Source organism: Panthera onca, chromosome B2 (genome assembly GCF_046562875.1).
Source record: "Panthera onca isolate mPanOnc1 chromosome B2, mPanOnc1 haplotype 2, whole genome shotgun sequence".
In the NCBI taxonomy this organism is placed as follows: domain Eukaryota; kingdom Metazoa; phylum Chordata; class Mammalia; order Carnivora; family Felidae; genus Panthera; species Panthera onca.
In genome coordinates, this window is record NC_138343.1 from 127,380,668 (window position 1) to 127,399,464 (window position 18,797).

At 37.1% G+C, this 18,797-nt stretch overlaps 1 protein-coding gene across 1 annotated transcript; it reads right to left on the reverse strand.

Moving 5' to 3' along the window:
• Positions 1-255: 255 nt before the first annotated feature.
• Positions 256-18,295, reverse strand: NMBR (neuromedin B receptor). The gene is made up of 3 exons (XM_060616800.2): positions 17,663-18,295; positions 4,641-4,989; positions 256-1,612 (listed from the first exon to the last, which is right to left on the reverse strand). The coding sequence occupies exons 1-3, from the start codon at positions 18,082-18,084 to the stop codon at positions 1,211-1,213; spliced, it is 1,173 nt and encodes a 390-aa protein (XP_060472783.2). The 5' UTR covers positions 18,085-18,295; the 3' UTR covers positions 256-1,210.
• Positions 18,296-18,797: the final 502 nt, after the last annotated feature.

The following is an 18,797-nucleotide window of genomic DNA, read 5'->3' on the forward strand; positions in this document are numbered from 1 at the left end:
TACAATTATTTCACATCCTAAATAGTACAGCTTAAGGGTGTTTAAGAAAGAGCTCAGCTATGTAATATAATAAGAAAACACAAAATATTAAAAAATAAATCTGTAAGTACCTTTGGAAAAAAAAAAAGAAAGAAAGAGCTCAGCTAATTTGTAAAGAGAAAGAGTATATTAATAATTTATATTAGTATATATACTATTAATATACTTTATAATAACTAATAATTATAAAGCATATATATTAATTCAGATGTTAGATTTACTGATACAAATCTGAGAAAGGGTAGCTTTTAGAATTTAATCAAGACCATGCTTGCATTTTAGAGAAAACTTTAAGATGGTAAGTCAGAGGAAACTGTGGTACTATGCCAAATAAACTTGCTTAAATGAGATTTCACACACTTGTTAGATGGCTATTGTAAGAGAAGACAAGTAAGTGACTGACCTCACCAGAATTACACTAATCTTCTCATATCTATACAGAAACATCGAAATGTTAAAGGACTTAGAAATGTATACACAAATGGCCATGCAATTTTCTGAATCATCGTTTTGGGACATATGATACCCGTTTTACATCCATAATGTAAAATCATATTCATATGATATCTATTTTACTATTCATAATCAAATGTCATCATACCTTTTAATCACATACCTAAAAGTTACAGACATAAGCTATCTCTATAAATTATGATTAATCACACAAAGAATCACAATAAATGTTATTGACTTGTAATTAAGCTCTACCTTTTGAATTTTCTATTTTATTTAAATAAAGGAGATATATACATGCAGTGGTTATGAATAAAATTCATCAGGGAAATATGATTCCTTTTTCAAATAATAGGAATTTGAATATTACCATCACTGAATCAAGTCAATATAGGAATACATTTCAAGATAAAACAAACTTAAGATAAATACAGTAGAGTTGGCTCTAACAACAGCTTAAATCCTGAAGCAATATTGATTTATACACAAATAGAGCTTCACTTGACTGACTTTTAGTGTGAGATATATATTTTTCAAGGCAAAATCCTGTTCAGAGAAGAATGCTAGCTGTGTTTGTCTTGCCTTTTCTGAGTCAATCATGAAATCGCCTGATGAACCAGCTGAGCAATAGTAAGAATGAGAAAATTGTTTCTTTCTGCTCTGCTCCATAGAGATAGCAAGGTAAGTTCTTTCCAGGTAGTGAGTTGAATGGCTGAAATCACAGTGTCATTTCCTGCTTCATGCTGTTCCCATTTAGTAAAATAGAATTGGTCACCACGTTCTTAGCATTGCTTTTCAGAGATGTCATACGCACTGCAGAAGAGCTGAGAAGGTAGCTCGTTGATCTCTCCTGATAGGACTTCCTCTCACAACACAGCTGGCTATTGAAATGCCTCCTGAAGCTTTCACTGAGTAGATAGAGAGCAAATGGATTGACGCAAGAATTGCAAAAGCTCAGAACTCGGGCAACTAAGGTGACAATCATGTGGCCTAGAGATGAGTCAATCTCATTATAGTTGAAAGACCTATACATGTAGAGAATGTGATTTGGAAACCAGCAGAAGACAAAGCAACCCACAAAGACCAGCACAATTTTAGCCAGGCGTTTCCGTGTTTCCATCTGCAAATACAAGCAAACAGTCCCTTTGGTTAAAATGAAAATGGAACCGTCAACATGAGAAACATTGTGCAAAAGAAGTGAAACTTACCATAGCATGCAAATGCATCTCAAAATACAAAAACTATTTTCCTCAACAAAGTGATGATTTTAACAGTTTGACAAAGCTTGTTTTGGTCACTATGCTCTTTCATTAAATATATTTAACAATATGATCTTAAGCGTATATGGAATTTAATAAACAAAACAGATGAACATACAGGAAAGGGAAAAAGAGAAGGAGGCAAACCATAAGAGACTCTTGATGACAGAAAACAAACTGAGGGTTAATGGAGGGAGGTGGGTAAGGGATGGGCTAAATGAATGATGGGTATTAAGGAGGGCACTTGTGATGAGCACTGGGTGTCATATGTGACGGATCACTAACTTCTACTCCTGAAACCACTACTATACTATATGCTGACTAGAATTTAAATAAAAACTTGAAACTAACTAAATAAGTAAATAAAATAAAATTATTTGACAGCTTATGTGAGACCAGATGATAAATTACTAATAAATGGCTATGTCTTCAAGCTAAACTGTGACCTATAAAAACTCTCTCTTTTTTTTAACTACTTTCCTGTTGCTAAAGTCTTATTGTGCTCACTTTAAACATTAATCATTTCTGTTTGTATTAAATCCACTGAATTAATGAACCACAAAATATATTCGGTATTAGATTTTGTTTAAATCAGGGTAATTGAAATAAAGCATGACTTTTTAAATCCTTATTAAACACACACACAAACACCCACACAGACACACAAACAAAACTTGAGATTTCAACTTCTGACTCACATAAATCAAAACCATCTGACATAACTGTCAATCCTATAAGTATTAACTATGTTAGATTACCTTTAAAAATAAAAGTACATTTTCTTTCTTTTCATAAACTTTACATACTGTGTTCACTGTTTTATAGGAAACTCTTCAGGAATGTGATAAAGAGACAAAATTCAAATATTGGACATATATCTCTTCTAATTCAAAAATTATTTTCCAATATGTAGAGTTCAAGGTTTAGCTCGTATTTGTCTTACTTGTTTAAATATTTAAATACGGCAACATGAGTATGAAAACTTAGTTTATCAAAAGATATCGATAGGAGGCAAAATGATATATTCTGGGCTAAAACTACTGGTAGTCAACTAGAACATACCAAAACTGGAAAGGTTTACAATCCAAACATAACTGGTATTGGGGGGTAGTAGTGAGTGGTGACGGGGGCAACAAAGAAAGGTGCAGTAAAGAGGAGGAACGACAAATGCTGTGGTCCAGATGTATCCCAGCGGCATGAGTTAAGCAACTTGACTGTAAGATAAATGTGAAATTTATATTACAAAGCAGTGTCCACACTAACAGGTGGAGTATGGGTGGAAGAATTTCATGCCACAGGCAGGCCGTCAGCACTGAGATTACTTCTCAGCAGATATCAAGCCCTGTTACCCAGTCAGGGTTTATAAATCCCAATAGAAAACTCACAAAACACAAGGCAGAACTAAGGCCATTTAAAAGAATAAAATAAAAGTGGAGGTTGGAGGGTGGGAGGAACTCAATTTTAGAAAACAAAGCAAAAACTCACATACCCAAATTGAGATACAATTTGGATCACAGGGCAAAGGAAAAAGCGCAGTGAGTCTATGAACTGGATTTTTTGGCTACCATGAGGCTAGATATTTATTTTTACTTACCTATCTATGTATCTATTTATTTATTTATTTTAAAGTCTATTTATTTTGAGAGAGAGAGAACCAGCAGGGCAGGGGCAGAGAGAGAGAGGGGGAGAGAGGATCGAAAGTAGGCTCTGCCTTGACTGCAGGGAGCCCTATGCAGGGCTCACACTCACAAACTGTGAGATCAGGACCTGAGCTGAATTCGGACACTTAAGTGACTGAACCTCCCAGGCGCCCCACGATGCTAGGTATTTAGATAATGAATGTATTAATTTATCTAACAACTATTTTAATGATTGGTTGATTTTTTAGCTTTCAAAAAAGATGTGGATCTCTGATTCTGATGGTCATCAATAAATAGAGGTTACCTTCCATGCAAGAAACCCTTCCAGAATCTGCTGTTGCTGAAGTGTGCAAAGCCCCAAACTGTGCCTCCAACTACAGCCCAGCAAATTTTAATGATCCGCCATTCAACTTGCCTTTAACTTGGTGAAGGACACCCATCATATCCCTGTACCTACAGAGCCTTTTGGAAGAGGTTCTTTGCTAAAAATTGTGTACACAAATGCACAACTTGAAACTGTCCCACTAGAACAATATTTCCATCTCTTTGTGGATTAACACAACTGGTTTTACCTTAAGTTAGTATCTCTGAGTATTTTCTAAGGAAGAAAGACTACATAAGGTGCATACTGTAATTTTTAAATTAATATATAATTTTTATAGGAAAAGCTATAATGTTGAGTTAGAGAAAGTACAACTTCAGCATCAACCACCTCTTGATCACTCTCACCTTTGTTCTCTACCTGCTGTTCCTCACTTTTGTTCTCTACTTTCTGTTCCCAGAGGCCCATTCTGGCATCCTACCAAACCTCATCCCCAGATCCTAGGTCCTTTCCTGATGAATCCTTGTCCCAGACTTTCTGTCATCCTTAATGGGCTAATGGGAGAATAGACAATAATTAAATAAATTTATAGTTAATTTTCTGGTTTATTATGTTGTTTTTTGCATGAACATTTGCCGGTAAGGAAAAGCCTTCAAAGACATTAAATTTTAATAGCTGTAGGCCCAGATGGCAGATACGCTGGACCTCAGTGGGCTTTTACAAAGCTCTGACATGGCCACATACTGGAGATGCCCTCCCCTCCTCCTCCCACCCCAACATCTCTTCTAGTTCAGGCTAATGCTTGTGCCAGTGCCCTGGGATTCTGTTCTAACCATTCATGGTATTGAGAACCCATGCCATAGAACAGCAGACAGCAGTTATTGCATCTGACCCACACACCCCCACCCACACACCTAACAAGCTTACCTGTTTTTTGGTATGTTCATTGTATTCTCCAGGAAGATTATGTGCACTTTTAATTAAGGTCTTTGCAATATGATAATAATAAACGCTAATAATAGCAAGTGGTATGAGGAAATAGACCAAGAAGATGAGCACTGAATGAATCTTTGGGTGTAATTCATCCGTCTGAGGGTAGGGTACACACGCCGTGAAGCTGCCATTTTCAACGCCCTCAATTCGCGTCACTTCCGAAAACAGGGCTTCCGGAAGTGCCAGCAGCACGGAGACCACCCAGATCCCCACCACCTTGACGCAGGTCCACAGCAACGCCCGGGATGTCTGGATGTCCATGGGGTTGACGATGGCTCTGTACCTGGGAAGACAACATGACTCAGATTACTCTCTTAGAAAAATGTAAAGGAGAAAGAGGAAGGAAGGGAAGGAAGGAAGGAAGGGAAGGAAGGAAGGAAGGAAGGAAGGAAGGAAGGAAGGAAGGAAGGAGAGATCCTACTGGCTGAGAGAGAGATGCTAAAACTCTGTTATTCCCTAGCTGTTTTGCAGTATATGGAATACTTAAAATCTCTGATGTCTGTCTACAAGACATTCCATAGCTTATTAGCACAGAAGACGGAGAAAGGAAAAGATTTTAAATTGTCATTCCCCAAATTCCATTAATTTGCTTACCTCTTTTGCAAGTATTTTTCTAAATCACACATAGTACAAGTATCATCAGTTATTGAATATTTTCATTTTTTTTATTTAAATCACTGCATTTTCAAAAAACTATCACTGCTATAATTGCAATAATAGACAGAAACCCTAAAATATAAAATGTCTACAAAATAATGTTACCAACTTCTATTTTGCTGCTCTTCACCTTCTGTGACTTAGTCTCCCACTTTTTTTCCCTAAGGGCATTAGTAAACCTTAAAGACTGGGATTTTCTCCATAATTCAATCATAAGAACTGAAAGCACTGAAGATGAAATAACATCCTGTCTTTGTAGCTGAAATTTATTTCCTGTTGACACCTCATGAAAGCCTCTCTCTTCCTATATAACACCATCATAATGGTAAAGGAACCACACTCCAGGACACAAGGGCTTAAAGAATATAAACAGCTAACTCAATCACACACTTTAGGGTAATCATAATGCAAACAAACCAAAATTATATGTGAACATCAAGTTATTTATATTTTTCTGAAAGTATTTCAGCTTATAGGACACCTAGGAGGTTAACCTGACACAGTAAAAAATTATTTTAGTCAAACAAACCTGAGCCATTTTCTTAACTCTAATATCCTTTGGAAAAATCACTTAAGGTCTTTTTCTTCATCTGTAAGGTGGGGATAAAAACATTTTTCTCAAAGTTTTGTGATAAAAAAAAAAAAAAATGGAGAGACTACCTATTACTGTGCCTGCCAATTAGCAGATACTAACCATGCCATGACTCTATACCTTCTCCTTATTTACAGTTGATTTAGAATGCTGTTCTAAAAATTCAGAATACTTCAAGCAACAGAACAAGCAGATAAGGTCTGAGGTTCTGTAAAGATGTTTCCCATTGCCCGGAAGAGAGAAACAGCTCCTGGCCTCAATACCTCTCTGAGGGGAGCCTCTCCTTCTTCTTCCTGATTTGCATCAAGCATCATTCCCAGACCCTCAATCAGAGAAAGACAGTTTGCATTTTGATCTAGAGAGTCTACCCCTGTATACCAGGACACATATAAAACTTAAAGTAGAGCAACAGCAAAGGGCCTCAACCCCAAATTAAATAAAGTAGCGAACATACTGCATTTGTTTCACCTAGACTTTGCACGTGACAGAAGAAAGTAGGCATGTGTTTCCCACCCCCCCCCCACTTCTGCTTAATTACATGTTCAGAAGAAAGTAAAAGTCGAATTACAATCGGTAACTAGAATTAGCTGTTTTTTTCTGTTTCTTTTTAATGTTTATTAGCTTAATACATTCAAAGAGGTGGGGTTTTTTGTTTGTTTTGTTTTGTTTTTAATCAGAGAACACTAAGAGCCTGTAAAGAATAAGAAAAGCAGGACCTGATTTCATTTCAGGTCCTGCTCCTGAGTTGAACCAAATTTCATATCATTACCTCCATATGTCTAAGAAATGTCCTTCTGCCACTATCTCCTGAATTAAATATTGTAGACATTTGCTCTTGACATCCTATTATGGAAGTTGAAGATTTTCTCTCTTATATACTTCTATCTCTCCCATTACCAACTTCCTAATTCAGTAAATTATATTAAATGTTTATAAAATAGTCACTAGATTGCTATTATGACCAACCAAATATCTCTTACTGTAGAATTAAGTAATATATTGTTTTCTTTCCTAAACATGTCTTCGATTTACCTACAGTTGCTACTTGATCTTTTTTTTGCATAATTTTCCCTGTACCTGAATTTACTTCTTTCTGTTTTTTTACCACCTTGCTTTATAATTGGAGTCTCAATACTTGAATCTAATTCCTCCTTCACTTTATCAAGCTCATCTCCACCTTCTTATTGGTTTTACTTTCTAAGATGCTTTATTAGCCTTAGCGTCCATTCTTTCTTATAATTTTTTTTTTTATTTCCACCATTAGATTTTTAAATGTGTTTTTCAGTTTTATTTTGAGGGACAGAATATCCCAAGCAGGCTCCACATTTAGTGTGGAGTCCAATGGTGGGCTCAACAACCCTGGATCATGACCTGAGCTGAAACTAAGAGTCAGATGATCAACTGACTGAGCCACCCAGTCAGTGGTCCCTCTGCTATCATATATTTAATTTCTAGAAGTTCTTGTTTTGCAAGTGAATAGATAATTAGAAGAAACCATTCCCTTTATGGATTCAAGTAACTATATTTTAGTATCAATATACATTATTTTCACTTGTAGATTCACGTTTTTCTTTTTTCATGTTCAGATATGTCTCTTTGCCTTTTTTTTTTTTTGGCATTAATTACAATGATGTTACTGGAATTCATGGAAATATAATTAAATCAGATTTTTAAACAAACCAAAAATGAACCAATACACTTAAAGATATTTATTTGGTGGTATGTTTGCTTAGCTTCTTTATGCTGGAATTTCTCCTCAAAAGTTAGGTATCTACTACCTCCCAATTCCTATTTAAGATCAAAGTGCCAAAAAGCCGATCGCAAATTCTTTTGTACGTAGAGGAGATGGAGAAAGAGCAGGGAAGTTTTGGGGGGTGATGGTTACCAAAAATTAATCAATTAACTAGCCTTCCTTGTTATGTTGTCAGAAAACTCAAAGAATATTCTGAACTTTCCTTTGTGGACTAAAAAGGAGGAAAACATCACTCCCCTATTCCCATTCCCACCTTATCTCTAAGCACATAAACAGAAAGCATGTTGGGGAAACTGCAAAGAGGAATGGAAGTTATACCTCCTTCATTGTAATAACATTGCCAATAACATGCCGCTAACATTGTAATAACAGAGCTGTAGCAACAGCTCTTGGATTCTTGGTTTAGGGGAAGTAAGAAACCTAGTGGGAGTGTAAGGAAGGGATAGAGAAGGCCTTTTCGACAGGTACAGTTCTTAGCCATGTCCTGCAGGAAAGGGAAATAAACTTTGGATCTTCTTCTAAATGATATACATTTGCTAGAAAGGGGAGTACTGACAATTCTATAAAGCTGGAAATTATAGTTTAAAGCAACAGATTAGTGAAGCATCAATATTAGTCCTTAACCATGGTTTATAATTGTCAGAGAAGAAGGTTTACACCAGTGTTTCATGTGCATCTTTGAAAGGATAAAAGGTAAAACAATACAGAGCAAATATGGACATGTTTAATCATCCTTTATTTAAAAATTTATGAAAATATAGGAATGAGGGGGTGTCTGGGTGGCTCAGTCGGTTAAGCGTCTGACTCTTGGTTTTGGCTCAGGTCATGGTCTCACATTTTGTGGATCTGAGTCCCACATTGGATTCTGCACTGACAGTGCGGAGCCTGCTTGGGATTCTCTCTTTCTCTCTCTCTGCCCCTCCCCCCCTCAAAATAAATAAATAAACATTTAAAAAATATAGGAATGAAACAGTCCGTCAGTACGAAAACCATCTCATTAAATTTAGTAGCATAATACATATGTGTGAAAAGTTATGTTTGTTTTCTTTTAGATAGTCTTAGAAAGGTATCCCTAATTGAAAACTTAAAAAATAATGAATCAAAAGGGATTAAAGAAAACATAATCACCATTCATGTATTAAATATCAATAAATACGTATGCTTCTTCATTAATTTCTGTTTTGAATCTTGCACTTACCATATCTGTATATAGTCTAAATTTAATGTAAGGGATAATGAAATGTCATTGTATTAAAATACATATAATGAAAATTAGATCAATTTTAGCTCATATAAAGTCATCTCAATTTCTCAAAATCTCCTTCTACACATTTCTGCACACATACTAGTTAGACTATCCATAATCTTTTTTTTTTTTTTTTTTTTGCTTGTCATTCCTTCATTTATAAGAGGCCAACAAAGAGTTTAAATGTGAACATTCTGACCAAGGAGAGAAAGATATCACAGAAGCAAGAGAAAGAGGAAATTTCAAAAAGAAGTGTAGACCTCTGTGTCAAACGCTCCTTAAAAATAAAAAAAAACCAAAAACCTCCTTTGAAACTGGAGCCTATGTCTTACTCATTGTTGTATCTAAAGTGCATAACAATGCCTGACCCATAGTCATTTCTCAGTAAACGTTTGTTGAACTAATAGGGAAATGTGGTCCAAGCAGCAAGGAGATTGCTTATTAAGACAGTTTTGGTAGAGTGGGATGGTCATCCGGTATTAGGTTGAGATGAAAATGATGTCAGGGATGGAGACAAAGTCTAGTGATGCCCAAGCTGGATCAATATTCAGAACCACCTAGAGAGCTGAAGAAAGATAGAGTCTTAGGTTTCTCTCCAGACTTATACATTCTCTAAGATATAGAATGTGAGGCTCTACATTTTACTAAGATTTTCAAATGGTTCTGAATATAAACCAGGTTCAGAAACCACTTTTCAAGGAGATTGACTGTGGCAGTAAGCATCTTTATGCAAGACCCCTGTGAGCTTGTCTGGTGCAAAGGACATATGTTCAGCAGTAGAGTTTCCGGAATCCAGCAAAAGTTCAGCGTTAAGAACTAGATGCCTGCCCTTTATGATACGTCACATCATGTTTTAAAAAGTATTTATAGCTCACAGCAGTAAAATTTATTCTGAATAAAATTACTAAATTTATTATTTAAAATATCTATTCATGATCATAGAACAGAATGTCTAAAATGATAATCTTTTAAAAATAATGTAGTAAGTGGGATGTCACCTTGGAAAAAATGAAAAAATACTGGATTCAATTACAGAGGGCTCAGTAATTCCATTTGACACAAAGGGATCTACCCTCTGGCCAAATCACTTTGTTCTTAACCCACTAAAGTGTGTGACTTAAATGACACATGAAAGTCTCATGAGAAGGGGAATGACAATGACAAGTCATGTTGATGAAGGCAATAGGTTGGAACTAGCCAGTCTATGATTAAAGGAATTGGGGAAGGGCTATAGAAGGTAGAGAGATCACCTTCATTAATTTTACAATAGACTCATTTTTCACCCCACTTTACTGCCTATTATCTAATAATTAACTGCATATGTGAATAAATATTGTTTTGAATTAATGGGTCACTTGTCATCCTGACACATAGATGACATAGCAGAAGTAGTTACACAGCAACCTACTGTTTATATTAATTATGTTAATTATGTTCATGTTAATTATGTAATTTGATAAAATAATCCTGTGTAGTAAAATTGATTGGTGTACCCATTTTACAGAAAAGCTCATTGAGACTATGGGATTAAGTGATGTTGAAATAACCACAGAGCCAGTAGGCAGATGACTTAGAATTCACACAAGACTATCTTGTGACTTCAGATTCTATATTTTTTCAGCTATGGCACATCACAGAGAATGCAACTGAAGAACTAAATTCTTTACCTCTTCTACCCATTTTCTCTTAAAATGTGATTCTTTTCCAAAAATTAACTTAAATTAAATCACAATTATTAAAATTTCATTTTCAAAATATTCTTCTCAAATTTCCACAAATGATAAAAGTAAAGAAGCTCTACATTGAAAGTTGAAAAAATATTCTTGTTTGTTTATTTTAGAGAGAAAAAGAGTGAGCAAGCACATTCACACACTCAAGTAAGTTGGAGGGGCAGGGAGAGGAGCAGAAAGGGAAGAGAGAATCTTAAGCTCAGGTCCATCTGATGGAGATGTGGGGCTCCATCTCATGACTGTGAGATGACCTGAGCCAAAATCAAGAGTGGGACGTTCAACCCACTGAGCCACCCAGGAATCCCTTGAAAAAAATATTCTTAATGAAAGTCTGCAGAAGAAAAAAATCAAAACTTAATTGCACATATATTAATGAAGATAAGGACTTGGGATAAATAAATGCTTAATGTTTATTCTTGTTCCCCTTGAAGATCCATGAATAACTGGAAATAGAAAATACTGCCCGGCACATCAATAAATCAGTGGCTTTCACAAAGATGGGCTATGAGCCTAATAGCATTGAATATTTTGTATCAATAATTAAAACAATAAGTTAAAAGACAGTTCATTAAGCTTGAACCTAGCAATATTAAGCTCGGTCATCACTTTGGAGCTTGGACTGAAACTGAAAATAACTTTGGTCATACAGAAACTAATAAGAATACAGGCATAAAAACAACAAACAATTAAAAAGGGAAATGTAATGAAGACGTGTATCTTTTTGTATAGAAAAATAAACAAATAAACTTTCCAAATACCAAAGTTGTCAGTATATTTGGTATGTGGGTGGGTTCTCCATAGAGCTTACAATAATCTACTGGTTACATAAATATTATCTAAAACCTACATACTATTTCACAAGTAAAAGTAATAATGGAAAGTAAATACACAAATATAGCATATAACTATCTCGTACTGAATATTTGATCAACACCTTCTAAAAGAGAATCATCTACAACCCATATCAGCATCAACTTTTCTAGAAATGCACTAAGTAAAAGTAAGGACTAACTAAAAAACTTTAAGTAAGAACTTATTGAATGGAATATTACACAGCCATAAAGAATGAGATCATGCTATTTGTGACAACATGGATGGACATAGAAGGTATTATACTAAATGAAATAAGACATATGAGAAAGACAAATAAATACCATATGATTTCATGCATGTGTGGATTCTAAAAAACAAAACAAATGAATAAAAAAAAAAAAAAAACAGAATCAGATCTACAAATACAAAGAATGAGCTGATGGGTGCCAGAGGGAAGAGGGGTGGGAGATGAGCAAAATGGATAAGGAGAGTGGGAGATAGAGGCTTCCAGTTATGCAATGAATGTCACGGGAATAAAAAGAACAGCATAGGGAATATAGTCAACGGTATTGTAATAGCGTTGCACAGTGACAGATGATAGCTACACTCGTGGTAAGGATAACATAACGTATAGAGAAGCTGACTCACTATGTGCTACACCTGAAACTAATATAACATTGTTTGCCAACTATACTCAAATTTTAATTTTGTTTTTTTAAAAAAAAGACTTGTTGAGAATGAAAAAATAAAAATGCAATTAAAACTATTAAAGACCTTGGAGATCGGTCAGTCCTCCTGAGGAATCAGCAACCAAAGGACCAATGTAAATCCTTATGTTTGTTCTTTAAACACACAAACAGGAAGTGTACTGGTGGGACAGCTAACAATAGGGAAAGTGTTGAACTTCACTGACTTCCTGGCTCAACTGGAGCGGATGGCCCCCTATTTAAATGCACCACCGCAGGCAAAAGACTGACAAGGTACACCGCAGAGAGTGTTTCCACTGAGAAGTGGACCAAATAGAATCAGCGTAAGTGACTGAAAGACTTGTTGCAACGTGGAGGACAGTGATAGAGCCCCAGAGACAGAACTCACCGTTCAGCTGCCTCACCAATATAGTGTCTCTTCTCCTCTTTGGGCCTTTCTCCACTCAATACTCAGGGAGGGAAATAATAGGATCCTATCTACAGTCCCTTGGCTCTACAGTTGAAGACATTATTCTTATTTTGCAAATGAGGAAAATACTGCCTTATGAGCATGTGTTTTGCACTATTTTATCGTCTCCAACTAGAACAGTGGAACCTAACAGACACAGGATTAGCACCCACATGTCCGGGGCATCCCTCCTTAGTTATAGTGTGTCCCAAAAGTTTCAGACCAAGGTGCATGAATAATCTTCAAAAACTATAAAGTAGTACACAAGTTATGGCAATAGTATGAATATTGTGAGAATTATACAGCCTCTCCAATGTCTCAGATTCCTTCTAAAGAGAAGGAGAAAGGACATAAACTAGAAGCATTTGAGACTAATGAATAAAAGATATCTGAGTTATTGGAGTCAAAGATAGCAACTTTTATTTAGCAAAAAAAACCATATAAATTCAGATTAAAAACTGATAAATTAAGTGCAGATTTCAATTTATCCTGTTTTATGACTACCTAAAAATAACAGCTGAGCACTTCTTATGAAAAATTATCCTTTTTGCATTGGCAGCTAGAAAGTTCACAAACACGTGACTCACATTTGTGACGGTATAGGTCACCTTATAGTCTTCAACTTTTATTTTTCCTCTCCCTGGATTTCCTCCCTTTTTTATATCTGTTGTGTGTTGTTTGTATCTTTGTTTTTAAGCTCTCTTAAATTCTTTTTGGAACAAGTTGAAAATAAAAAAAGTCCTTGCTCTGGTAAAATGGGTTATCTGTAGGGTGAGTGTGGAGTATTCTCTTAGGTAGGTATGGCCAATCTGAACTCCCCAGAAGAGTTTAGAAACACACTCTAAGTGCTAATCTCAGCACCGAGAAGTAAGGGCTTCTCAGCTTACTATCCAGGGCTCCAGACCAAAGAAGAAAACATCCCCAGTGGGGCCAGCTGGTTAATCAGTACCTGAGCTTCACTCAGGAGTTTTGGTGAAAACCCAGAAAACAGATTATGGCATTCCCTCCCATCACTGGACTAAGACTCATAAAAATGCTTCTGAAGGCCTTGGGACTGTTAGATCCACAGTGTACATTTGATCTGTTTCAATATTTTAACAAATAATTATACCGAAGAGAATATCTGTTTGCATTGTTGTAATATCCAAATAATGTTAATGATTCAAGGTTCATCATACCTAACAGAACTAGCTTAGTTATGGAATCAAATCTGAGTATCCTAACTTGCAACTAAAAGCTTGAAATCATTAATATGTTAACACTTTAGTTAGATTTGGCAAAAAATTATGTCTGCATTCAATCCAACATTGGCTATTCAATACCAGAAAAACAACATAATCTGATACATTAAATTAATATTAATTGCATTTTTATTATTTTATAGGTTTTTAATATTTAATTTAAAAATGCATTTTAGGGGCGCCTGGGTGGCTCAGTTGGTTGAGTGGCCGACTTCGGCTCAGGTCATGATTTCATGGTCCGTGAGTTCGAGACCCACGTCGGGCTCTGTGCTGACAGCTCAGAGACTGGAGCCTGTTTCGGATTCTGTGTCTCCCTCTCTCTGACCCTCCCTCATTCATGCTCTGTCTCTCTCTGTCTCAAAAATATGTCTAATAAATGTCTAATAAATAAACATTAAAAAAATTTTTAAATAAAAAATAAAAATGCATTTTAATTAACAGTTGTATTTAAAAAATAAGAAGAATTGATGCCTAGTTTTACATTGGTAAATACATAAAATTATTAAGTTTATAGTTCAGCCCTAGGAATCTGGGAAATTTTTCCTCTAAAGGAAAGAGGAGAACTCATTCTCAAAAGTTATTTGCATTTTAATTAGGGGTTTTTAGAAGCCAAATGGTCTTCAGGAATCAAAGAAATTATATCCTAAGTTTGGAAATGAAGCCACTGTAATAGATAGTGAAGGAGATACCTGTAAGCCAACCACAAACAAAGTATGTTTATGGGATCCCACCTGCTCAGTATCCCAGCGTGTGTGTGTGTGTGTGTGTGTGTGTGTATGAAAAACTGTTAAAAACATAATACCACAGAGAATATGCACATGCCTTTAATCAGCTATTTCATGTGAGCAAGCAAACAAGTACATTTTCAAAATATAAAAAAAATCATCAAGATAAAAGTAGAAAATAAACTAAAATCACCAGACTCACCAACTCGGGTCGGGCCCTGTCTCTCCTCCTCCACTGGGGTTATGAAATGCCCCTGAGGCACATCTACAGTGGACATAAAAGATCTTTCCTACGGATGTACCCGTTGAAACTTCTCAAAAAAGCTTGGCAATTCAAGGAATAATAATCTCAAGAACCAAAAGTGTCACCCGCCCAACACTTTGGTCATATCGAACAAGGTGATTTAAGCCCAAGGTTGATTCATAAATATTATATTTCTTATTTCAGTCTCTGCTCTCCGGTGATGCTGTCATTGATGCTCTATAACACTGAAGTCCGCTTCACATTGGGATGTGCTTTCTGAAATAGAATGATCTTCCTGTTTCTTTTTCTACATTACAGTGATTTCTACTTCTATACTCTATTTTCTTAAGGAAAGACATTGAAGCCATCTAGTGAAGATAGGATATTTGGTTTAATGAACAATTGAATTTGTTGCTTAAAAAGTTTTCCTATTGCCACTACCACTGCTTAATTTTGAATTTTTATGATATTATTTCCTTTTGTTGAATCTAATGAATCAGCTTTCAAAATCATTGTTCCTTTTGTACTCTTGGGTGCTTTGCTTTAGATTGAATTTTTCAGTCTATTTACCATTAAATAGGAAAAATCATTAATAATTTCTTAGGCTCAGAAAAGTAATACTGTGGCTTAATGATAAAGAGTATGGACTTTGAATTGAGCTCAAATGTTGGCTCCATCACTGTGAGATCGTGAAAATGTTGCTTAATTTCAAGGCTTAGATTTCTTCACTTTAAAATAGTAATAATAATAATGCCTGCTTCATAGTATTGCGAGGGTAATAAACTCACACACAGAAAAGCACAGTGCTAAGTACAATTAGTCCTCTACTTGTTTCCAAATTCACAGGAAATCCAAACATTTGGTGAGATAAAATGGGAGGAGATTAAATACTTACCAACACTTGATCACTATGTTCTGGGAGAAAAATAGAAATGTAGACAATATATAGCAGAACGTTTCCAAACCACTTTAATTGACTATTGGAATGTATTGGGTAATTTCATCACCAGTGATTCCAGTTCCTTAATTTATATTTCCAAAACACACAACGTAGAATGTGGACGAAGCAGAAGAGGCGACCCACCTTTCTTTATCCTTATTATTAAAGTATCCACGCTGCATTTACAAAGTACATGATATATATAACAAAGCAAGAAGGTCAGTAAATACATGAGTAATAGCATGTTCTCAGACCTTGGTCAGAGCCAGCCAATTTACCTGTGGGTCTCCATGACAATAGATTGAGAAAAATGGCATAAAAAAAACTCTAGCCCTGGATCTTGCTGCTAGCAGAAATCAAAGCACAATGATAGTAACTTTAACTATTGTATTCATAGCTATTCAAAATGTTTTATTCTAATTATTAAGTAGTATTCTTTTAACTTTCTAATTAAAATGGGTCCTATAAAGAGGGGCAGCTAAACTAAAAAGTCATATTTTAATTACAGGGTTCAAAAAACTGTATAAAAGGTAACAGAAATAGTGTCGTCTTAGCAAAATGAGGTACATATAATTTACCCAAAGGCACCCATTTTTATAGGAATGTGGTTTTAGAAAGAATATGACACAAACTAAAAAGTCAATAATATTTGGTTTAAAAAGACAGAAGCTCTCAACTCGCCAGTGATTGTTGTCTTTCCTTCAACAAAGATTAACTCTTCAATGTCAGAGTGATGGAAGGGTATTAATGCAAATACCGGGACACTTAGATGGAGTCATTTTCCACTCATAACATGTAAATTGAAGAACAGGAGTGCATCCACCACCTTAATCATCCAAGTTCAATTGTTTATCTAAATAGCTTAAGTCAACACCCCATCCCGAAGAGAATTAAACCAGGGCTCCATGCACAGTTGCCTAATAGGACATTTTGTCCGCACCCCCATGCAGACATTTCTCCTGCTTAAATGCGGGAAAGCATGATGATAGAGAGACTGAGGGAGAGGCATGGTCCAGCAGTCAGCAGTCCTGGATTCTCCAGCCTGCCCTGCCAACGGGATTCACTTTCCCTGGGCCTCAATATCTTACCTCAACACCTAAAAATGACATGGTTGAACTTAGTTGGTCTGCAAGGTAAAATACTAGACATGTCTCACCTTTAAAATATGTGAAAAGCAGGTTTGATATCAAATTTGTATTTTTACACCACCATTTTAAGATACTAAAATTCAGTACCTACCTGTTTGCAGGGGAGGGGGATCACTTAACTTGAGGCATTAAAGCAAGAATGTGTAGTCAACTGTCTGAAGAGCATTTACTATTGTAGTTGTTTGACTTGGAATAAATAACAGAATTTGGTTAATAAGTATAAATGATGTTTCCCCATATTTGAAAAAAAAAAAACTCAACATCAAACACTTTCCTAATATTAAGTTAGACATTCTTACCTATTGACTGAACAAGGAAAGTGCACTTGTAAGATTTTAGCACACACGGAAAGCTCCTACGTGATAGGTGCCCTGTTGCCCAATTATTCTATAGCTTTTCTATGAAATAGTAAAGATTTTCAGAGTGTGTGCAGGGGAGGAAGGAGACTAGGCTATGCAATTTTAGAACTACTTTCAAACTAACACAATGTTAATTATTTTTAAAGGAATATTGTTCTTATATATTTTTTCAAGCTTCACAACTCAGTCCGTTTTTAACTCCTTTTACACCAGTTCCCAGATACCCTCTCTCTCCCTCTCTCCCTGCCCACCTGCGGGCTTTCCTTTCTCCCTCCCCCCCCCCCCCCCCCCCACCAGGGGCAACCCTGCCCCTCTGCGCCGCTTTTCCAGGCCACCACTACCTGCGCCCTTACCTGTCGGCGCTGAGGGCGGTGAGAGTGAACACGGAAACCCCCACCGAGGTGAGCTGGATGACCGGGATCAGTTTGCAGCCCACCTTCCCGAACATCCACTCGTCAAAGAAGTAGCGCGAGGCATCCACCGGGACGCAGGTGAGCAGCAGCATCAAGTCCCCGGCGGCCAGGTTAGAGATGAAGATGTTGGGGGCGCTCCTCATGGCGCTGTTGCTCATGAAGATCTTCACCAGCATGATGTTGCCTAGCAAGCCCACCGCGATGATGAGCAGGTAGAGGGACGGGATCGCACAGCGGATCGCGAACTTGGCGCTCGTCCCGTCGGCGGCGGCCAGCAAGTCCCCCTCGGAAACCCCGGGAACGAAGCCGCTCTGATTCGCGCCTGCGGTCTGGGAGAGGTTGTAGAGAGACTTGGGGGGCATGTTCTTTCCAGGACAGTCCGCTGGGTTTTCATGCGCCCAGGTGCCCTGAAAAGTGCAACACCCACTTGGCCTTAATCAGTTTCCCTCTCACGGGGACAAGTTTACCGTCTGGGGAGAGCGAGTCACGCTGCCGCGTCCCGAAGAGGATCGGGCTTTGGGGAGAGGTCTGCCCACGCTTCGGGGCTTCACTTCTGGAAGGGGCACATGGCTTCCGCTGGCTCCGAATTAAAAAAAAAAAAAAAAAAAAGCAGAGCAATTGCGTCTTCGTTCCAGTCTTCAACGGTTTGTTCCCTTTCACAGAGGAACCAGTCCTTTTGTGAAAAAAGCTTTTTTCCCTCCGGAATTAAAAAAAGTACCTGCCGGACAGTTCGCGGGGAGGGGAAGAAGTCACCTTGTCCTTGCCCAGCGATCCGCAGGTGAAACCCTGGGGGCGGCAGGCACTTTGCTCTATGCACAGTTTTGCTCTTGTTTCTGCAATGCCTGCCGTAATGTGCGGAATTGGAGGGGATCTGAGTCCTCTCTCACTCATTCTGCGCCCCTACATAGTTACATCCTTACCCGCCTCCAAGCGGGAGGAGCCCCAATTTGCAATCCTCAGGATTCAGGGGCTGAGCTGTCAAGGCCTTGGCACTGTAACACTGAATTTAGGAAAGAGAATGAGTGACAAAGGACAGAATAAATGAACGGAATTCCGCAACCCACGCCCCCCCCCC